Here is a 23,668-nt window from a genome sequence, read left to right as displayed (position 1 = left end):
TCATTATAAAGCTATTGAAATTATACGTGGCTCTTCCTCTCCTTGTTGGGGGACAAGCATTCTGTTGAAATAAGAAACGAGCCTGGGGAGGGGAGGACTTGTTCAGACGAGGGTGGAAGAAGGCTGTGTGGGTGGGGCTTCAAATTCCTCCAAGAGTTGAGGAATCTTTCCCCCCCCCCCCCAGTCTTGCCGATTCAGGTAATCGGAGGCTTCCGTAAGTTAATCAAAGCAGTTTGATCGATTAAAACTGGCAGCTTGCATGTCATGCCTGCTTTGTGAATTCTACCTTGTTGGGATACTGGCTGCAAAGATGATCTCCTTAGCCACCTCTTTGTGTCACACATGCACAGGTGACCAAGTTTTCCATTGATGGCAAGAACAACCTAGCATTTCTTGCTGGGATGGGGAGTGGAGACTGCATTGATCTTAATGCCTTTTTTGTGGATTCCCCCTCTGTATAGCACTGGGTTCAACCCACTTCCAGGTATGTTGCCAGTGCTAGTGTAGCAGCAGGAATTGTACTTAACAAGTTTATGTTAGCCGTTATGATTTAGTCCTCAGTCTTTCCATGTTGAGGTCCTGCATTGCAGGGGGTTGGTCTAGATGACCCTCAGGGTCCCTTCCAACTCTGCAATTCTGATTCTATGGTCTCTGGCTCCTCCCTCCCCACATTCCTTCCAGCATGCCTTTGGTATGGCACCCGTTCTTCATAAATTGCTCCTCTGTAAGACAGACAGAGTTTCTGAGATGTGCCTAGCATGGGCTGAGATTGAGGATTTGGTGAGAGACTTTAGGTGTATTTGCACAGCTCACTGATATGTAGTATCTCCTAGGGCCAAGGTCTTCTGATTGCAAGGGGGAGAGTTTCCGAAGGGGAGTACCATCCTCCCCCACTGGGTGTGGGTCAGGAGGCAGATTACGGGCGGGTGGCATTGTGGGGAGGGGGTCTGGGGGAGGCAGCTGCTTGAATGCTCTGGCACATAGCTGTAGAAGCTCGCCCATGAGCCACCTCTTTCTCCCCTCCTGCAGTTCAAAGCAGCATTCCACCCCAAGCACAGCAGGGAACGAAACAGGCAGCTGAGCAAAAAGGATGCAGAGGACTTGAGCAAATGAGCCAAACTGCAACCTGCATGGAGGAGATTGAGAAGGGGGTGGATTTGGCATGTGTTGTGTTTGTGAATCACAGTGGCTCTGCTCAGCTGCTTGGTGCTGCTTGCAGCGGCAACCTGGGAGCCACAGGTGTGCTGCCACCCTGGGTTCTGTGATAGGAGAAAGGTGAGATACTTGCAAAAGGAAGAAATAAAATAATAATAATAATTTATTATTTGTACCCCGCCCATCTGGCTGGGTTTCCCCAGCCACTCTGGGCAGCTTCCAACAAAGACCAGAAATACACTAAAATGTCACACATTAAAAACTTCCCCGAACAGGGCTGCCATCAGATGTCTTCTGAGTGTCAGGTAGATGTTTATCTCTTTGACGTCTGATAGGAGGACGTTCCACAGTGCAGGCGCCACTACCGAGAAGGCCCTCTACCTGGTTCCCTGTAGCTTTGCTTCTCGCAATGAGGGAACCGCCAGAAGGCCCTCAGCGCTGGACCTTAGATTCCGGGCAGAACGATGGGGGTGGAGATGCTCCTTCAGGTATACTGGGCCGAGGCTGTTTAGGGCTTTAAAGGTCAACACCAACACTTTGAATTGTGCTTGGAATTTGTGCCATGATGGGGAACTTGCCCTGGGCTAGCCGTAGCTTGGGCAACCTTTGGGGTTCCACCTGTGTGTCCCTGTGTGTGACTTTTTATCCTTGGGTTGGGTGCGTCCCTGAACCCACTAGGCGGGCTCTGTCCTGTTATGCCACACACTGGCAGAGACACTCTGCTCTCTCAAGAGTGTTGGGAGAGGCAGGGTCTGAAGTGCCAAGGCTTCAGCTGGGCAGAGGCCGGTTGGTCTGGCCCACCCAAAGTGCCCTTTGGAGGAGATCTCTTTGTAGCTCGGCTTGTTTTTCTGCCTGGCCGGGGAAGGGGGTGGGTGGGTGGGCAGTGACTGCCTCCCACATCTCCTGTGCCATAAAATGGAGCATAGGGGGGTGTTGTTCTGTCAGCTCAGGAGGCTTTCCCTCTGTGAAAAGAAGCCGAAGGGGAGGGAAGTGGGACTGGCCAGGCCAAGCCAGTCTGGCCGCTTCTGCTTTCCAGGGGTGGGAATGCTCCCAAGCCCCCCCCTCCACCCCGCTGCCTTCCGGGCCTCTCCTCCTGCCCTTTGTGTGTTCTGCAGGCACAGGGGCAGATGCCTGGCTGCCTGCAGAGGCTGCGGTTCTCTCCGGCATCAGCTGCTCCCAGTCGTCGTGGATGAGCGTCAGGCAGAGGAAGTGCGCTGCCCTGGGTGGAGGGAGGCCTCGCGCCAGTCCCCCCCTCTCGGGTCTCGCCTCTTTCCTTCTGTCAGGAATGCAGCTTGGGAAGGCAATTTGATTTGGCAGCTGAGGCGAGCCCAGCAGTGAGGGACAGGGTTGGGGGCGGGCGGGCAGCAGGCAGCTACTGCTGCAAATGTGAGCACACATTTTGCAGAACTGGACCAGCGGCAGCAGCGGTGCAGGCGGCTGCTGCTCCCAGTGGGGCAGGATAGGGAGTGCTGGAGCTCCACCCGCTGACCACTGGAAGCCCTCCTCTCTGTGGCTTGGGGGGGGGATTTCCTCAGGGTCTGCCCACAAGTTTTTGTTTTTGTTTTTTTCATTTCTGCAGCCTTCAGGGTGGTTCAACACCTCCCTTTAAAGGAACACACACACACACACACACACACACGACTCTTGGGATGCTCCATTCCATCCCAGGTGATTCTCTGGCTTGCATATTGCAGTTTGTGCGGTGCCATTCCCGCTCAGCTAGTGCTGGGGCCTGAGGCTCCTGCTGCCTGGTTGGGGGAAGCAGGAATAAACCTACCGTATTTTTCGCTCTATAAGACGCACCAGACCATAAGACGCATCTAGTTTTTGGGGAAAAAATAATATTCTGAATCTCAGAAGTCAGAACAGCAAGAGGGATCGCTGCGCAGCGATCCCTCTTGCTGTTCTGGCTTCTGGAATAGCTGCGCAGCCTGGTATTCGCTCCATAAGACGCACACACATTTCCCCTTACTTTTTGAGAGGGAAAAAGTGAGTCTTATAGAGCAAAAAATACGGTAATTTCAGGGAGGGGACATGGCTACCTCCCCCCCTCTGGCTTCAGCTGTGTGGACTACAGTGGGCAAGAGAACCAAGTACCTTTCCTTCCTGGCTCCTGCTCTGTGTTGGAAATCAGCTGTCAGCTCTGAACACCTGTACCTGCTGCTGTTACCAATTTTCTGTGGCTGTAGAGCAGGTTGGGTTGGGTCATCCTGAATGAGGTTATCTGTGCCTTTCCCGGGGTGCTCCCTCTGGAGGTGCTGTTGGTGTCAGAAAGCCTTGCCAGCAGTGTGGTTCAACCCTGCTCACCAGCAGTTCCTAACCCTGATGGATATGTTCTGCCTCCACTGTCAGAGATGGCGTGCTTCTGAATATAGTGATGCCTTGGTTCTCAAACTTAATCCGTTCCGGGAGTCCGTTAAGACTCCCGAAACCATTCGAAAACCAAGGCGCGGCTTCCGATTGGCTGCAGAAGCTTCCTGCACTCAAGCAGAATCGCATTGGGCGTTCGACTTCCGAAAAACGTTGGCAAACTGGAACACTTACTTCCGGGTTTTGGGCATTTGGGAGCCGATTTGTTTGACAACTAAGCCATTCAGGAACCAAGGTACCACTGTACCAGTTTCTGGTTAGCCCCTATGAGAACTGGATGCTGGACTAAATGGGCTATTGCTCTTCCTGTGTGCTTACCTGCTTGGGAAGAGATGATATTAGGCAGTGGTGCTGCTAAGTCATTTCAAACTCTAGATAGTCTTATGCGACATCCCCCTTCCAGGGTTAGAAACTCAGATATACTGTATAAGCTAGGTGCCAAGTGACTCCTTAAACCAAGGTTACAATCGCCAAAATGGAATGCCTAGTTGCCAATTTCGGGCAAGACGGTTCTAATGTCTTATTTTCCAAACAATAGACTGACAACTTGATTCTTAGTTAAATGTTTGGTTAGTTCAGATGACAATTTGAGCTAGTTAAGAACTTGGGGAACTTAAAGAAGAAAAGTCACTTGATCCAAGGACAGACCACACATATAATTAACCTGTTACAATGTTGACACTTCCTGCATAAAAAAAGCATTTTGGTTCTTGAAATTCATTCTGTTGCTGCAGACAAAATATAACTGATAGGATTCTATAGGGTGGGGTTTTAGTGTGTGAAAACAGTTTAGATCCAATGACCCCCCAGGTATGCATTTCAAGGTGCCAACCTGGTGCCCAGGCATCTTCACTTGGCTGCAAGTGGTCGAAAACTAGGTGCAAAATGCGCCTGGCTAATTTCAAACACTGCCCTTGCCCTGCTTTAGATGATGACGTGTATTATTTCACTTACTGCCAATGTGCTTAGCCTGCCCTGTTACTACATTTGGGGCCCCTTCTGCTAGTTTTTCTGAACAGAGAGCCCTGACCCTGCTGGCACCCCTGGTATTAGTGCTCTGTATCTTCTCACTGAAAAATATTGTGTTTCATGGGATGGCTGGGCAGGAAGCAAGCCTTTACATGACTTTCTGGATAGAAGGAAGCTGATTGCATGCCATGGGAGATGGGCAAGGGGAGCAGGCCAGCATTACCTAGTGGGATATGGGGCAGGCTGGAAGGAGTGTGGCATTTTCAGGAGGTGGAGCAGGTAGTTGTCATGGATTGGTTGGATGCAGAGAAGCAGCGGCAAGCACCAGCTGGGTAATCTCCAAGGGGGAAAAGGCTCAGACCCAGGGTGGTGGGAGGACAATGAGCGGTCAGAGGGAGCAGACCAAGAAGAGGAGGAAGCTGAAGAGGTAACAGGATTCAGTAAGCAGGAAGAGGCTGGGACACAGAGTAGGCCTGATTCAGAGGCTGGAGTGGAGGGCAGGGGCCAGTAGACAGAGATGAGGTAGGCTGCTGGAGAATCCAGGGAATCTCCCCCTGCTGCTGCAACCAACTCCCCTTACCCCTTGTCTCCCAGAACATGCAGAGAGATGAAGAGGGCAGAGGAGAGTCTGGTTGTGTGCAGGCACAGTCTCTGGTTGTTTGGGGGAAACCCTGGAGGGGAGGGGACTTATGCCTATCTGTGGAAAGGCGGGGACCTTCAGTCCTTGCAACTGTCTCATTGGGGCAAGGCCTACCGGGAAGAGTTGCTGGCATCAGTAGGCCTGCACTGTTTTGGTTTCTTTGAATAAAGAGTTAACTTCACTGACACCAGTGTTTTGTTATTGCTGACCTTCACCTGACTCCGGCTCCTGACAGTAGTGGGCAGTGTGCTGCCTTAGCCTGGAGCTTTAGAGTTCCCTGGGAACTAGAGAGCACTTGGCTAAGGACCTCCTGGGCATGTGGGGTGGGGAATTGTCACTGCCCTTGCTTCGCAGCTGTGTGGGGCACTGATGATGGGGACAGAGAGCATCATCACAAGTGCAGGAGGGTAGACTTCCTGCGTATATTGGGGGAGCTATCTTTGGCCTCTGCTGGAGCCCACATGCATTTCTTTTGCCCTGTCTGTGTTGCACGGGGGGCCCCTTTGCCACACCAGCCTGCTTCTGCTTCCGTGTTTGTGTTCCTGCCTCTAATGCTGCTCAGCATGTAAAGGATTGGGCCTGCCACTGAAGTCTCATCTTTCTCTGCTTCCGTCTCCGCTGGAAGGGGGGCTGATGCAATCAGCAACGTCAGGGGAACTCTGGATTGCCTTGAGAATGTGTTGCTGGTTGCAGTTCAGTAAGTGGTACAGCTGTCCACCGTGATAACATAACGCCATGCTGCCCTCGAGTGACCTTACACGCTGCTCCAGTCAGAGCTGGGATATCCTACTTTGGGGGGTGGAGAAGGGAAGAGAATATAAGTTGGAGAAGTGCAGAGGTGGACCAATAACCCTGAAAGCATGCTGTGTGCATGCACCCAACATTTCCTGAGGAAGGAGCAATATTCTATTCTCACTGGGCTGCCTCCTTCCTTCCTTCCTTCCCTCCCTCTCTCCCTCCCTCTGCTTCTGGGGGCTGAAGCATCCTACCCATGGAAAACCTGCATGTGCCCAGGCTTGAGTCTGGGCCAATAAGGAGTCAGCTTTAGATACGGTCTGATGTGCCCCAAAGTGCAGGTTTAGAGTGCTGCTTGCTTTTTGGTAGGGAACTGTCTGCAGGTGGGTGAATCTGCAGCCTGCTGCCCATCTCTGCCAGCTGCTGCTTCTGTTGCATGTCTTCAGGATTCTCAGTCCCAGCAGGGACAGTTGGCCTTCCCTCCCTCCACCCTGGAAGGCCAACTGTCCCTGCTGGGACTGAGCAGAGCTTGTTGCCTGCTTCCTGCAATGGGTTAAGAAAGCCACAGCTTGCTCAGTGCGGTAGGAGGGGGTGTTAGCAGTTTGCTCCAGTTGGCGTCTTTCCCAGAGTGCTTTGGAAAAGCACTGACCTTAGACCCTCAGTACAAACTCAGCCCAGCACGTGGGAGGCAGAAATTGCTCCCAGACCTTCAGGCTCCAGCCTGCAAGAGACGCCTGCCACAAAGCAGCCATTTTCTTGCTCCAGAGCGGGCTTCCTTGCCTCGGACTCTTCCTTCCTCTACTGGGCTTGAACATGGGCTAGGGCTGAGGTGGCATTGGGCAGTGCCACAACAGTCCTGTGGAGCAGGCAGGCGGTCACCACTACCCTTAGTAGAGAGCTGACCCATGTGTGGGGTCTCACACATTTTGGTGTGTCCTGCTCTGCTGCCAACCCCAGGCGTGAATACAACCTGCTCAGGGTTACATTTGCACGGCACACAGCCAGTCCTTCCCCATTGCAGGACTGAAGCTGCTCTGCAAGAGCGAGAGCCACATATTTTATCCTGGGTTGACATTCTGCAACCGAGGGCTTGTTTGTTTTATTTGAGCTATTTATATGCTGCTTAATCACCGGGATTTCTTGCTCCAAGGGGCTAGTGCATCGCAAACGAAATAACCTGTCCCGGATAGAACTCTGTGGGAGAAGCTTGGGAGAAGCTGTCCCAGCTCTCGGTCTACCTAGCTTGGCATTGTCTTCGCTGCACTGACTGGCAGCTGCTCCCCCTAATTTCCAGGCAGGAGTTTTCCCCAGTTCTACCTGGGGATTGAACCTGGCCCTTACGCATGCAGAGTAGATGTTCTGCCATTAAGCCGGTGCCCCCAGGGGGTACCTGCTATGAAGCAGGCAGCTCCTGGCCCCCAGCAGCAGCAGCAGCCCTGTGTAAAGCCCTCTGGAGCCAGGGAACCTTTCCTAGTGTCATTAATAGAACGTCTCCTTTTTGCCAGCTCAGGGGAACTAGGCCGGCCCTGGGAAGGGATGCCACAGTTTAGCACTCAGTGCCCCCCTGCAGTGTTCTCCTGCCCATGGCTGATGCAGGATCCGCTCCTTGCTCTGCCCGCCCCCAAGCCCCACTGCTTACCCCCACCGGTTCCCGGCTGCAGAAAGTGTTTTGTTTTTAACTGTGCATGGCAGGCAACCAAGCTGGCTGAGTCAGAGAGCTGGCTGGCCACCAGAAATCAAACTGTGGTTTCTCCCCCTTTTCCCTCCCGCCTGGATTTTTTCTTTCTTTCTTCACTTAGCGACAGTTTCGTGTATGCACAACAAAGCTCTTGCTGCCTCCGCTCCCCTCTTGGGGCTGGAACAAGTGTGAGCTGGTTGGATTCCTCCATGGGGAGAACAAGCTGGGTGGCAGCAGCATTTGGTATTTCGGCAGCGGGTGGAAAGAGCAGCCAGCTCCAGCCATAGGGACTTTACTCTCTCTGAAAGCCCTGAGCATCCTGCCGGCCCCCAGCGGGTCTTGCAGGAAGGGACCTCTTGGGTCAGCCCTTGCTGGGTATTGCTAGGTCCCCAGCGAGGAAGACCTCTCTGCTCCTTGGCTGTTCTGCATTCAGTGCCAATGCCTGTGTAGTGCCAGCGGGCACTTGCTTCCTTAGGCAAGGCCCTGCGGGGGGGGGGGCGTCCTCTTTGTTTAAAAACAGCATCACCAAGCCTTATAGCATCTTGAAAGCCTAACAGATTTATTATGGCACAGGCCTTTGTAGATTAAAACCCACTTCATTCAGTGATCAAGTGGGCACAAAAAAGCTTATGCCACAGTATGTCTGTTGGGCTTTAAGGTGCCACACGATAGGGCTGGACGATACCTGGTTTTCAGCATCATGATATATCACCGGCTAAACGTTGCAATATACCAATATATTACACTGTCTGAAATAAGGAAGGAGCTATGTAGAGGCATTGTCTGTCTTCGCGGTTTCCCCCCACATCGTGATTTTTGCATAGTGTGCGCGCACACATAATAACTCGTGATATATTGCCAGGTCAAATATTATGAAACCAATATCATGATATGGTAGGACTTCAGACCAGTTTTGAACGATATATCAATATATCCCCCAGCCCTACCACTCTGGGTCTGTTGGAGCAGAATAACAAGTGTGGGTCACCTCTCTGGCTGGCTCTGTGCTGTTCTGGGTCTGAACTCCACAATTTTTTCTGCACCTTACAAAGGGTTCTGTTGTCTATTGATAGCCTAGTGCCTGGGCAATTGCGGGGGTCCTCTTAACTCTCCCCAGCTCCTTTTGTAATGGGTTCAAAAGCTATTGGCCCAGAGCAGTTCCACACACTCAAGTAAACAAGGAGGGCCTGCCCCTTATTGCACAAGACTTTCAGTTGAGAAGTGTGTGTTAGGAAATGTTGCTGGCAGGAGTGAGAAAAAAATCCTTGGCACCCGGATGACTCCTCAGAGGGGTGGGGGGGGGGATGCTGGCACCCAGGACTCTGGAAGCCTTTATAGCCCTGGCTTCAGGGAAGTTTGCACGAGGAACCAGAGACAGTTTCTTAAAGCAAACCAGCCTCATTCCTTAAAACTTGGGAGAATACTCTTGGACTGTGAAGTGGAAGCATCAACAATATGATCCTTGTATGAGCAAACTGCGGGAACTTTGCTAAATATTAATTCTCTCCAGGCGGAGTTTTCACCTGATTAGCATGTGTAAAGACTCCCAAAACGCAGCAGCGGCTGCAGCAGTGTGTTACCATCTCTCTGTTGGAGCAGCGGACAATAACGACCATTCAGACCGAAATTGAAGTGTGAGCTGCTTGGGCTGTGTGTGTGTGTGATGGTGGGTTTGTTCTGGAGGGGCCGCACAAAAGGAACTCCCCCCAATAGGGTCCCATCAACAAAGTGCCAGGCTCCCTAGCAGACCTTTTCCTTCACTCATTCCCCCTCCCCCCGTAAGTGTGTGCTTGTGTCTGTGTGGTGGGAATAAATGATTAAATTAAAAACAATACGCTTCAACTGTGTCATAGCGGTGGTTTTAAAAATAAACAGGCTCAAGGTGAAATCTAAATTTAATGCAGAATGTTGAAGCCTGCCATTACCTTACCTGCTTAAAAACCCTGTGGCCCTCTATGCAGCTTGGACTATGTGGCTGTTTTGCTTTCCCCTTCCTTTCCTTTCTCACATTAAAAAAATAAAATAAAGGAGGGAAACCATCTGACTCTCAGAGGCCAATTATTCCTTGCATCCTCCAGCATAGGTCTTGTATTGTTACCGTTTGATTACTATATGGGACGGGTCCCTCTTGGTTCCCCTGTGGTCTGGCAGGCATAGCTGCTGGTACTCCAGGATCAAGCGCTCCAACCTGGAATGCTTGGCTACTTGATCTCTGTAGCGCTTGTCAAATGCTGTGGGTTAAACCACTGAGCCTAGGGCTTGCCGATCAGAAGGTCGGCGGTTTGGATCCCCACGACGGGATGAGCTCCCGTTGCTCGGTCCCAGCTCCTGTCCCAGTTCCTGCCAACCTAACAGTTCGAAAGCATGAAGTGCAAGTAGATTACAGTAATAGGTACCACTCCAGTGGGAAGGTAAACGGCATTTCCGTGCGCTGCTCTGGCTTGCCAGAAGTGGCTTAGTCATGCTGGCCACATGACCCGGAAGCTGTACGCTGGCTCCCTCAGCCAATAAAGCGAGATGAGCACTGCAACCCCAGAGTCGTCCGCGACTGGACCTAACGGTCAGGGGTCCCTTTACCTTTTACCCACTAAAAAACACAGGGGTTTCCTAGCCACTTTGTGTAGAAACACACTTCTCAGTAAGGACCAGTGTGACTGGCTTTGGGAAATTCTGGTTGAAATAGTGACGTGTCTCTTTCTCCTTCTTGGTGCAAGTATCTTGCAGTGGGGTATACGATTTCAACTGGAAAAATACCCAAAGGCAGAAGAGCAAAGCAGCTCCCACCCTCTGCTCAGAACACCCCCCCCCCCCAAATGCTAAAGAGAGGCAGTTCTGGCCTTTAGCTTTCAAGTAAGCAAGAGGCCTTCCTTGCAAGTGGGTTGGGGCCCTCCAAAACGAAATCTATCCATTTCCCAATTCCCACCTCCATCTTCTCTCCTCTGACTCAATATAATTCTCAATATAATTCTGATGGGGGGGGCAGGGGGGGAGCTGCATGGTGCTGCCTTTCCAGAGCCTGTGATGGATTTGGGTCATCCTGGGTGCCAAGTCTTGCTCAGGAGTAAGCATCAGGGTGGATAAAAATGATTTTTTGGGGGGGATTTTTAATATTTAAATTGGAATTTTTAAAATTTAAATTGGATTTTAAAAATAAAATGCTTTTGGAGGAAAAATCTTTCTAAATATAGTTTTCTGTTTAAGTTACATTATAGTCCAAAGGCTATTCATCATGAAATAAGGATTTGTTTTAAGTTTTTCATGTGTGCTAAAACTCAGTCTACGGTTTTTTTTTTATTGTTTAACCACATCAGTTAACAAACATGGATACATGTGATGTAAGGTTATTGCTTTAGTTAAATAAATTGTTTAAATCGTTATTAAGGAAATGATGGTTTCCCCACTTCCAATAAAGTAGAGCAGAAAAGTTATCCAAATATAAACTTATTAAACTGCACAATAATTTCATAATTATCTGACTATGTATTTCTAACAGCATAACCAAATCAGTAATTTTTGATATAGCTGTAAAAACTACTCTGAAAATTGATTATTCCAAAAATGAAACCTTCATCTGGTTGTATTGTAAATATTAAGGTTATACCGGCAAGAATGAGTCTTTCTGTAAAAAAATGATTTAAATCAATTTAAATCAAATCCACCCTGGTAGGCATGTTCTCTGCGGCCATATGTTGGCACTGGAAATGGGCATGTGAGTACCCCCTTGCCCTGTTGCAGGCACTGGTTAGAAAGTACTTTCCAGCATCTCCTGCCCGATGCCTGCTGGCTCCCTTAGAAAGCACCTGCACAGCATGGGACCCACTGGAAGGAACAAGCTACCTGCTGCCAGCCATTTGTTTGAGGCCTGGCAGTAGCTTGGTGCTGAGCAGCAGAAGCAGGTGGCTTATTGACCCAGTGCATCACAGGTTGTGCTGGCAGGTTTAGAATACAGTGGTAACTCGGGTTAAGAACTTAATTTGTTCCAAAGGTCCATACTTAACCTGAAACTGTTCTTAACCTGAAGCACCACTTTAGCTAATGGGGCCTTCCGCTGCCGCCGCGCCGCTGTTGTGCTCAACCTGAAGCAAAGTTCTTAACCCGGGGTACTATTTCTGGGTTAGCAGAGTCTGCAACCTGAAGTGTCTGTAACCTAAAGCATCTTTAACCTGAGGTACCACTGTAATGCTTTCTTAGGTGAGGGGAAGACTCTGTGGGTCTGTTGGGTTGGGCCCTTGGAAAGCCAGTGGGGTGTTGTGACTAGAAAAGGAGAGCCTTAGGCTCAAATGCTCACTCAGGTATGATGCTGACAGGCTGATCTCGGGCAGACATGCTCTTTCAGGCTTGCCTACCTTACTGGGTTGTTGTGAGAACAACAACACCACCGAACCACGTACCTCATTTAGAACCCTGCAGAGGAAAGGCAGAATACAAATGCAGTAAATATTATTACTTTGCACATCTTGAAGGCAGCAGCCTCAGGGAAGGGGGGGGGGAAGGCTGTTGCAAAGTACAGTGGCCTAAGTTTGCTTTTTTTGTAAATTCCTCTGTTTTCAAAATATTTCTCTTGCGAGGGAAGAAGTGGCGTAGAAGCTGTTGCATCAGCTGACCTGTAAACAGTTTGCTTGTATAGGGAGGGTTCAAAGACTTCTGAGCATCTCAGTTCTTATCCCTGCCCTCGAAATAAAGCAAATCTGAATGATGTTATGAAATATAGGGGGGGGGGACCGTTTTGAAGCTTGCTTGCAGGCACTACCCGAGGAAGCCACAGAATTTGGAACCAGTTTGAGTGGGAGGAGATTAAATATTGTCACTGGTCCTTGCCCATCAGTAGGAGCTGCAAGGACTGTAGGGCAGCAGAGATGATTCTTATGTTCTCTTCCTTACCGCAACACCAACCATTGTCTAAAAGTTCGTATGCCAAAAGATGTAGGGAGCTGCAAGTGTTCTTCCAGTTTGGGTCAGCAGGTGTTGTACTACAACTCCGGTCATTTCCTAGCCAGCTTAGCCCCAGTGGTCAGAGTTGATGGGACTTGTAGTCCAACAGAGACCCAAGGTTGAGGATCACTGGTGTATAGGTCAGTCACCACTTGTGGAAATGGGTGGAGCCTGACTATGTTGCTTAGGAGCAGTTTTGGGCCTTGAATGGTTAATTCCAGAGCTGTGGTTCCCCAAATGAGAGGGGAGCCTCATTGCGGGGGGGGGGGGGCGGACAGTTGCCAGGGGAGGGCATGGGTTTCTCCCACCATGCAGCAAGAACAGGCCCTGCATCACAGCACAAACTTGCCCTTCATCACACCAGACCTTACTCTCAAACCAAATTATGTGCCCCACTTAGGAATTATGAATATTAAGCAGCGTATAAATACTTGGAAGTATCTAAAATGGGGAGAGGCACCCTGCCTCCTTTAAGTTGGTTGTCTTTGCTGAAAGGTAATGGGGGGAGGGAATTATCTTCTGCTTTAGACAAGGGGGGGCACGGGGGGCACTGTGGGTTAAACCACAGAGTCTAGGGCTTGCCGATCAGAAGGTCGGCGATTCGAATCCCCGTGACAGCATGAGCTTCCGTTGCTCAGTCCCTGCTCCTGCCAACCTAGCAGTTCGAAAGCACATCAAAGTGCAAGTAGATAAATAGGTACTGCTCTGGCGGGAAGGTAAACGGCATTTCCGTGCGCTGCTCTGGTTCACCAGAAACAGCTTAGTCATGCTGGCCACATGACCCGGAAGCTGTACGCCGGCTCCCTCGGCCAGTAAACGAGATGAGTGCCGCAACCCCAGAGTCGTCCGTGACTGGACCTAATGGTCAGGGGTCCCTTTACCTTTTAGACAAGGGATGTGATACTGCCTTTATTGGGGTCTTGTCATTTAGCCCCCAAAGAAAGAAGAAAATAAACTCCCACAAGGAAAATAGGCAGGCAGGCGATGAGACTCTTTCCGTCTGGGCATCACGGGCCACTTGTGGTGCATAGAGGGATGGCAAGCAGAGCAGGTTGATCTGCTAGGCTCTCTTTAGAAAGCCAGCCAACATTTTTTTTTTGCGGGGGGGGGGGAGGGGTACCGCTCCAGTGGCCAGGGACGCTCCCATCAGCTTCACCTGCTCAAGTTGTCCCTCTGCAGAGCTGAACAGGAGAGAATCTCCTCCCACTAACCTGAAGAAATGTGTGTTGAGAAACGAAAGGGCTGTCTGTGTGTGCTTGCAGCCTGGCCTTCCTTCCTGGTGGGAAAGAGAGGCTGCCAAGGAATATCCTGGAATGGGCAGCCAGGGTGGCTGGGTGTGCAAGGGGGGGGGGAGGGCTCCTTTGTGTGGCTCGCAGACGCTTCATCCTGGGCCTGTGCAATAAGGTCCCTGTACTGGCCTTGCCCTCTGTTCTGTCCTTTGAACAAGCAATGCAAGTTATAACAAGGAAATGGTAGCAAGGAGTAGTATCCAGTGATGCTTTATGCAGAACAGGCACGTTGAAATTAATGTACTTAAATTGGACCTGTATTCATAGATCATCCAGTCCAACCCCTCCCCCTTTGCAATGCAGAAATATGCAGCTGTCCCTTACAGGGATGGAACCTGCAACCTTGGCATTATCAGCACCCACGCTCTAACCAACTGAGCTATCCAGGCCTTAAAGTAAACAAGGAATTATGTCAAGGATAGCTGAGTCAGCAGAGCCTGGTACTCTTCATCTCAGGGTCGTGGGTTCGTGGCCCAGTTTGGGCAAAAGTTTTCTGCATTGCAGATAGTTGGACTAGATGATCTGTGTGGTCCCTTCGAACTCTACAATTCTGTTATTCTATATTGGGGAGGAAATACCCTGGCAGTTGCAATTCTTTTGCTTCTCTCCTTTTACAGGATTTATGTTTTTTTATGTCTATGCCTTTCCTTATCAAAGTTTCAGGGTGGCTAGTGGCAAAAACATACCCCATTTTTTTTAAAAAAGTTTTTTTTATTTTATTTTTAAAGGGTGAGAAAAGTACATACAACATCTCTGTTTTCAATTCTTAAGAGTCCTTTCTTCAAATTATTTATATTCAATGTGAGACGCTAACTGTTATAGTCAGTAGATATGAGGTCGGGAGAGAAGAGTTTTTGAACAAGATAGCAAAACCCAGTACGTAATGCCAATCCATTTGTAACAGCAGGTGAAAGCAAACAACAAAATCTGCGTAAGAACTTAAAACAAGCCCATCTAGTCTAGCATCTTGTTGTCACGGCAGCTAGCCAGGTACATAAGCAGGACCTGAGCACAAGAGATGCCCGCTCTCATATAGATTGGCAGAAATGACTGGCAGAATCCGAGACCAGGGAGAAGAGTCGGCGGAAGAAGATTGGAAGAAATTCAAAGATTATTTACAGAAATATTGCAAAATCAATGAATGTTAGAATGATGTCGGATAGAAATTAAGTGGTTTCCAGCTGTAATGTTTTAAGAGAATAAGGTTTAGAAGTAGGTTAAAGCTTATTGATAAGGATTTGCTGAACTAACAATTTGAATTGGAATACAAAAAAGGGAGGTATGAGGAGGTCTGGGAAGTAAGTTAAAGGAAAATAAGTTATGGGAAATTTGTGTGTTTTTAATTATTTTTATTTTTGTATTTTTGTTATTTTTGTTATTTTTTATTTTTATTGTATTAATATTGAAAATTCTAATAAATATCTTTAAAAAAGAGAGATGCCCGCTCTCCTCTGGTTTCCAGCAACTGGCATTCAGAAGCAATTGCTGCCTCCAAACCAGGGGTCAGCAAACTTTTTCAGCAGGGGGCCGGTCCACTGTGCCTCAGACCTTAGGGACGGATGGCAGACTATATTTGGGGGGGGGGGGGAGAACAAATTCCTATGCCCCACAAATAACCCAGAGGTGCATTTTAAATAAAAGCACACATTCTACTCCTGTAAAAACACCAGGCAGGCCCCACAAATAACCCAGAGGTGCATTTTAAATAAAAGGACACATTCTACACATGTAAAAACACACTGATTCCCGGACGGTCCGCAGGCTGGATTTAGAAGACGATTGGGCCGGATCCGGCCCCGGGCCTTAGTTTGCCTACTCATGCTCCAAACTGTGGAGGAAGAACATTGCTAGTAGCCATCGATAGCTTTATCATCCAGCTTATACTTTTTTTAAAAAAAAAGGAGAAAAGATCCCATTTAAACACAGTGTTAAAAGACTGCCTCTTCTCTTTTTAATGAAATACCTTTCTTGTGGCGTCTGAAAATGTTTTAGGTATTTTTAAGTACCTTGTTATGAAGGACACAAAATATGTGGAGTTGAGGCAAGCTGGCTAAATCCGGGGGAGCAGCAATATGGAAGCAATGAACATCCTGTGGACTTCTGGCAAGAGAGATGCATTCTCGGGGGGGGGGGGGGCTCCCAGAGGCCACTCTTAGTCCTGGGGAAACGGATTCAGAGTTTGCAATGCAAGGGGCTGTCCATGTTCTTCTTGGAACCGGAAACCGAGAGTTTAAAAAGACGGGGGGTGTTGGGGGGTGTTAAGAAAAGCAGATAGGTTTTTTTCCTCCCTCTCTTGCGATATACTGGGTCATCCATTGAAAAGGGACCAGCAGGAGATTTGGGAGGGACAAATAAAATAACCTCTTTCCATGACACGCCCAGTTAATAAACGCATCGCCACGTGGAAATGGTGGTCTAAGAAGGGGAATAGACATGTTCAGGAAGGAGGAGAAAGGTATTTCAGGGGCTATGACTATGTGAAACCTCCCTGTTCAGAGGCAGTCTATCTGAATGCCAGTTGCTGCAACTGGGGGGAGAGGCTGCTGGGCTTCCCAGCGGCATCTAGTTGGCTAAAGCGGTAAAGAGGTTGCCGGGCTTGCTGGCAATTTCTCTTAACGGTTTCTTTCTTTGCTCTGGCGTTGGCCTGATTAAGCCTCTCCCTGCCCTTGGGTCGATCTTTGTGGCGTAGTGGGTGGCTGCCCAAAGGAGCCGTGTTAAGCCAGCTGCTCAAGTGTCCCTAGTCTTGGCTGGCAGGGTACTTGTACTTCCATACTACAGCAGCAACTGGCCCCGGTGCTTCCTTTCCAAGAGAAAGAACCGCCCAGACTGGCAGGGCCTCTGAACATCCCCTCTGGGTTGCCTTTACAGCTGCCTACCCAGTGGGACGCGGGTGGTGCTGTGGGTTAAACCACAGAGCCTAGGACTTGCCGATCAGAAGGTTGGCGGTTCGAATCCCCGTGATGGGGTGAGCTCCTGTTGCTCGGTCCCTGCTTCTGCCCACCTAGCAGTTCCAAAGCACATAAAGTGCAAGTAGATAAATAGGTACCACTCCGGCGGGAAGGTAAACGGCGTTTCCGTGCGCTGCTCTGGTTCGCCAGAAGCAGCTTTGTCATGCTGGCCACGTGACCCGGAAGCTGTACACCGGCTCCCTCTGCCAATAAAGCGAGATAAATGCCGCAACCCCAGAGTCGGCCACGACTGGACCTAATGGTCAGGGGTCCTTTTTAGCCAGTGGACCTAATCTCCCTGCAGCAGGATGCTGAGTGCCATAGCTGGAGCAAGCATAGCTGCTGGAAGGAGCCAGGTGCCTTTGCAAGAGGCTGAGACTCCTTGGCTTATATTATAACATGTCAGGGCAGGATCCTGTGTCACTCCCTGGAGGCCATTGTGGGTAGTAGACTGTAGCCGTGTCTTTGGGACATGTGGCTTTGCAGGGAGGAGTGTCTGCCTCTTTTCTTTCCCACTAAGCTGAGATTTGCATGTTTCCCCTTTTGTGGAGTGTGCTGGGCTTGTTTCTTCCTCTGCTTTCAGCCAGTCCCCCAGAGTGGTTGTGCCTGGGCAGGGGAGCGCTCTCTGTGTGTTTCCTCCTTATCCTTTTCATAGCGCCCTGGCAAGTGCTGAATACTGCTGCGTGGGCAGGGGTGGGTGCAGGCATGTGGACACACGCGGAAGCAGGCTCTGCCATGCATGCTGGCTAGTGCTCAGTGTGTACTTGGTTGCAAGGTGCTGAGAATTACCAGACTGGCCTTGGAAGTTGCACAAGAGTTCTGGGTGCTGAGCAGCTGGTTGCCATTGCTCCAGTACATGTGGGGCCGAACTGCTGGTGTCCAATATTTAAAGGTGTATTTACTTCAGGGTGGATAAAAATAAATGATTTATAAAAAAACCCTTAAAAAACCAGGTTTTTAAAATTTAAATCAGATTTTATTTTATTTAAGTCTGATTTTTCAAATAAAATGCTTTTGGGAGAAAATCTTTCTAAAGATAGTTTTCTATTTAAGTTACATTATAGGCCAGAGGCTATTCAGCAGGAGATAAGGATTTGTTTTAAGTTTGTCATGTGTGCTAAAACTCAGTCTGAGGTGTTTTTTTTTAAAAAAAAATGTTTAACCACATCAGTTAACAGATACATACGCTATAATGTTATTGTTTTGAATAAATTGTTTAAATTGTTATTAAGGAAATGATTTTTTTCCCCTTCCAATAAAGTACAGCAGAAAAGTTGCCCAAATATAAACAGTTAACTTATTAAACCCTCCAATAATTTCATAGTTATCTATGTATTTCTAAAAGCATAACCAAATCAGTAATTTTTGATATAACTTTAAAAACTACTCTGAAAATTGATTATTCCAAAAATGAAACCTTCATCTGGTTGTAAATATTAAGGTTATACCAGCAAGAATGAGTCATTTCTGTAAAAAAAAAATGATTTAAATCAAGTCTTACTGACAAGTGATTTAAATTGTGATTTAAATCAAACCCACCCTGATTTATTTATGCAATGCACCTTTCCTTTCTGGGTCCTGCAAACACTTTTATGATCAGTGTCTGGGCAGGTGCTCAGCTATGTTATTGAGCTGCAGCTTGAGCATCGTTTACTCCTTCCCCATTCACCAGCTACACAAGGGGTACACTCCCACCCGCTCCCCCATTTGTCTTCCAGCAGCCCAACAAGATGCCTCCTTCGGGATCCATCTTCAACTGAAGTTCTTCAGCTTGAGGCAAAGATTGGGGGGGGAGGGGCTTGCAAAAGCAATTTCATTTCGTTTTTCATTTCACTTTTTATTTGTATACCCCTTTCTTGTTTTACTATACTACAAGGCAGTTTGCAAGCTAAAGAAACAACAACATAGGCAGCAAAGATAATAACACCTAACAACAATCTGATCCAATACAAAAAAAACCATAATGAAAACATAACTTTAAGATAAACAACTTACCGTATTTTTCGCTCCATAGGGCGCACCTGACCATAGGGCGCACCTAGTTTTCAGAGGGGGAAATCAAGGGGGAAAATATGACACACACCCCAGCTCTCGGAGCAGCGGACAGAAGCGCGCAGCCTGTGCGCTTCTCCCAGACCACCTCCCTGCTTTTGCGGGAGGTGTGGGAATTCCCCCATCTTCCACAAAAGCCCACAGGAGCTGCGCACCCTTTAAGGAGTGCACGGCTCCTGTGGGCTTTTCTACGAGGAGGGAGAAGGGACTGACGTGGCCAGTCAGTCCCTTCTCCCTCCTCGGCGAAAAGTCCCCAAGAGCGGCACGCTCTTTAAAGGTGTGCGGCTCCGGCGGGCTTTTCTACCAGGTGGGGGAATTCCCCCACCTCCCGCAGAAGCCCGCAGAAGCCGTGCCCTCTTTAAAGGGTGCGTGGCTGCTGTGGGCTTTTCTACGAGGTGGGAGAAGGGACTGATGTGGCCAGTCAGTCCCTTCTCCCTCCTGGGGAAAAGCCCGCAAGAGCCGCACGGAGCTTGTGTGCAGCTCTTGGGGGCTTTCCCCGCCTGCCTCCCCCTGCATTCGCTTCATAAGACGCACACACATTTCCCCTTGCTTTTTAGGAGGGAAAAAGTGCGTCCTATAGAGCGAAAAATACGGTAATGTTTGTCAATTAAAGCAATATTCAGTAATCCATTACAGTAAACAGTAAAATTAATTATCAGCAGATAATAATTATAAACAGTTTACACTTAGCAATTGCAATAAAGAATTACTAAACTATAATCAATAAAAAATAACGGCAATTCGCAATGCATAAAATACTACAAAACCATGTAAAAGGGTCAAATTGAGAAACAAGGACCATTGTTTACCTTGTAGTTGAGGAATCTGTTCTTTAATCCAGGCCTTAATTTTTCCCAGTATATATCAGGACCGGCCCTCTGAGCAATTTTCAATACAGTGGTGCCTCACGTTACATACGCTTCACGTTACATACACTTCAGGTTACAGACTCCACTAACCCAGAAATAGTGCTTTAGGTTAAGAACTTTGCTTCAGGATGAGAACAGAAATCAGGCTCCAGCGGCACGGTGGCAGCAGGAGGCCCCATTAGCTAAAGTGGTGCTTCAGGTTCAGAACAGACCTCTGGAACGAATTAAGTACTTAACCCGAGGTACCACTGTACTACTATGAAGTCCTGAAATATGTGTAGTAGTGTTTTCAAGTACCTCTGAACGTGTCCAGAGTGCCTGCCAACACCCATAGCCTCAACCTGTCCTCACCTGCTCAGATCTAAGAAGCAGCAGTCCCAGTCATTCCAAGTTAGCAGATCTGCCTCTGGGGAGACGGAGTCCTGCCTAAGTGGAGCCCATTGCATTTGAGGTTCATGAGGAGAACTTGGGGAAGTTCACTGCCCCACAGAAGCCATTAAAAATTGGCTCCCTCCCCACCCAACAACCAGCCAACAATTGATGTCCAATGACAGTAAATAGGAGGAACAACATACCAATGATTGGGGAGAAATGGCAAGCCAGTGTGGTGTAGTGGTTAGAGTGTCAGACTGGGACTTGGGAGATAAGAGTTCAAATCCCCACTTGGCCATGAAGCGCACTGGGTGACTTTGGACCTTTCATCTGTCTCAGAAAGTGTTGTTGTGGGGATTAATTCTTCTTCTTCTTCTTCTTCTTCTTCTTCTTCTTCTTCTTCTTCTTCTTCTTCTTCTTCTTCTTCATATCCCGCCCATCTGGCTGGGCTTCCCCAGCCACTCTGGGCAGCTTCCAACAAAATATTAAAATACTGTAATACATCAAACATTAAAAGCTTCCCTAAACATTGCTGCCTTCAGATGTCTTCTAAAAGTCTGGTAGTTGTTGTTCTGTTTGACATCTGGTGGGAGGGCGTTCCACAGGATGGGCGCCACTACCGAGAAGGCCCTCTGCCTGGTTCCCTGTGATTTGGCTTCTCGCAGTGAGGGAACCGCTAGAAGGCCCTTGGCGCTGGACCTCAGTGTCCGGGTAGAACGATGGGGGTGGAGACGCTCCTTCAGATATACTGGATAAATGAAGAAGCGAGAGAATCACATGCACCACCTTCCCCTCCTTGGTTTGGGGTGGGCGGGGGGAAGGTGGAATATAAAATGCAGTAAATGTGAGTAGCACAAGAGGAATATGGAAGACCTATGCCCAGAGAAATCGGAAGCAAATGTACACAGCTGGGTTTTTCTGGGATGGGCTACCTGGGATGGTTTTGAAAAGGGCTGCAAGGGCACTGCCCCATGGAAAGACCTACCACCCAAAGACATTCCCCGGCTGAACTAGGGGGAGAGGGGGAGCGATTGCACTGGTGGGTTGTTAACCCTGGCAACTTGGGTGTCACAAATGCGGGAGCTGTGCTGTGGGCAGCCTTATAGACTGGGTGGGGAGGGGGCGGTTTGGCGGCTTCCTGTGTCCCTTCTTGTTTAACCAGGTCAGGCCAAGAGGTGGTGATCATACCATGCATATGCCATGAAAGCTGGGTTAGAACATGGTGCTCATAACACCAAGGTTGCAGGTTCGATCCCCGTGTGGGATGACTGCATAGTCCTACATTGCAGGGGGTGTGGGAATAGATGAACCTCAGGGTCTCTTCCAACTCTGTGATTCTGTGTATGCATGGCACAACTGGAAGCCTCCGGGCACAGATGCCACCTGTTGCCCTCCTGCTATAGGACCCTGTGGCATCTGTGCATAGCCTTGGGTTACTCTTCCTGCTCCTCCACAACTTGCAGCGGTGAGCATGCACCCTCTGTGTTATCTGCGTCTGCCCCAGGTGAGAGCCCACGTGTTGCCAGGGGGCATCTCAGGCCTTTGGCCACATCCTGTTCCCCACCAAGGCAGACTTCGCAGCAGGCAAGCTCCTCTCTCCTCCCCCTACTCTGCGTATGTCTGCCGCCCCCCCGCCAGGCAGGCTCTTGTGCTGGGCAGGCCTGGGTTAGGCAGCATGGAAATAAATCTCTCCTGGTGTGGAACGAAAGGGGTATAAATATCCCGGGAGTGATGTGATCTTTCCAGCTGCTATTAATAGGCCCCCAGAGACTGAGCCAGCCAGTGCGACAGGCTGACACTTAAAGGGACAGTGGCTCGCCTCCTTCCCTCCCTCCCAGATTGCAGGCAGAGAATTAATCTTCATCCCTGCCTCTGGGATTACCACCATCAGATGGGAGTTAGAGATGGGCGCTGGTCAAGAGGAGGAATGAAGGGGCTGGCCAGGCAATGCTGCTGTTCCAAATTAAACTTTTCACAGGCATGGAAGTGTTGACTGCCTGGGTGCCCTCTGGCCTCAGCTAGCTAGCGGGCATTGCTTCACCTATAGCAATGAGTGCACTGGGTTCTTCAACTGTGGGCCTGGCACGCTGCCCATACATGTATGTCCCAAGGAAGCTTTTCCATTCCTCTGTCGTTTCTCGGTGTGTCTGCCTGGTGGCACTGAGTTGGCAACCCTGGAGAGAGGGAGAGCAGTTCCATTCCCACGGCTGCCTCTGGCAGACTCCCTGGCAAGGGCAGCACGTTGGAAGGGAGCTGAACAAGAACAACTGGCTGCTGAATCACAGAGAAATGCCTCTCCTGCCTCTCCTGGAAGCAACAGGAAAACCATCCAGGCCCTTCCAAAACATCCACATAGCTTTCCGTAGAGATCTAGCTCTGTTCTTCTGGAACTGGTTGAAGCTGTGCAAGTGCTTAGTAATGGGCTGCATGACGGTCAGTGAGCTAAAACTACATCCCAACAAAGCAGAGGTACAGTGGTACCTCGGGTTAAGTACTTAATTCGTTCCGGAGGTCCGTTCTTAACCTGAAACTGTTCTTAACCTGAAGCACCACTTTAGCTAACGGGGCCTCTTGCTGCTGCCACGCCGCCGGAGCACGATTTCTGTTCTCATCCTGAAGCAAAGTTCTTAACCCGATACTGTTTCTGGGTTAGCGGAGTCTGTAAACTGAAGCGTATGTAACCTGAAGCGTATGTAACCTGAGGTACCACTGTACTGTGGATTGGTGGCTCCCATGTCTGGGAACTGGAGGGTTGATCTCTTCTGGACGGGCTTACACACTCCTTGAAGGATCAGTCTCTTACTATGACGTACTCCTTGACTTCCACCTGGTCACTGGCAGTGCCTATGTCCACCTCCAGCTGATAGTTGGGCCACGGTGACTGGCCTTTGTAGCCTGTAGACTTGACTACTGTAATGCAGTCTATTTAGGGCTGCCCGTGGAGATGGCTTGGTGATGGCTGCTATTGCAGGCTGAGTTGTGACTGTGAGAGTGTTAACTGTGTGGCAGCACAGTACCGTATAACCTTGGTCATGAAGGAACTGTTGTGGTAATTGTACTGGGCACTTAGGTGGCAATCTGGTCTGATTCTGGACAGAGGCTAGCAGTGGTTGCTCTCGCTCCACCACCCCCAGCTCTGACCGCCATTTTTCTTCCTTTCCTCTTTCCCCCGCCCCCTTGCACAGGTGTTTTGCTCAACAGGAAGAAGCAGCAGGGACTTGGAGCTTCCTCCAGTGTCGCTGCCAGAAGCCTTAGCCAATCAAATGCACCCTGACAATAAACTGACCAATCATGGAAAGACAGGTAACAGCAGTGCCCAGCCCCAGCACCATAATGTGAGCCAAAGCCCCACCTGCAACCTGGGCACGAAGGGCGTGGGGGCAGGGAATCATGGTGGCAAAGCCAGCCAGCAAACTCCTGGCAACTCTGGACTGAAAACCAGCCAGCCTCCTGTGCCCGTCTTTGGGGCCTTGAAGGGCAAAGTGAAGCGAGAGCGGAGTGTCTCCGTGGACTCCGGAGAGCAGCGGCAGGAAGCCACCACTACCTCACTGGACAAGGAGCTGAAAGGTGAGGGGCCTGTTGGCTGGAGGGAGAACGGCAGGCTGGAGCCATCTCTGCAGTGCTGCCCCCTGCTGAGGGCTCCTGCCTCTGTCCAACTT

The 23,668-nt window shown here is 49.5% G+C and overlaps 1 protein-coding gene across 3 annotated transcripts in view; it reads left to right on the top strand.

Annotated features, from left to right (window-relative positions):
• Window positions 1–23,668, top strand: part of BCL9L (BCL9 like) — a 43,896-nt gene that overhangs the window by 7,458 nt on the left and 12,770 nt on the right. For 2 of the 3 annotated variants that reach the window (XM_081890830.1, XM_081890829.1), the window contains exon 2: window positions 23,195–23,576. In XM_081890830.1, the coding sequence (XP_081746956.1) occupies window positions 23,273–23,576 (304 nt within the window). In that variant the 5' untranslated portion in view covers window positions 23,195–23,272. The remainder of the gene's footprint in view (window positions 1–23,194; window positions 23,577–23,668) is intronic. The other variant, XM_081890831.1, reaches the window with a different exon arrangement.

The sequence above is a fragment of the Podarcis melisellensis genome (assembly GCF_964234715.1).
Source record: "Podarcis melisellensis genome assembly, chromosome: 15".
Lineage (NCBI taxonomy): Eukaryota > Metazoa > Chordata > Lepidosauria > Squamata > Lacertidae > Podarcis > Podarcis melisellensis.
Note: the sequence above shows the minus strand (reverse complement) of the source record. Positions and strands in the feature narration are given on the sequence as shown.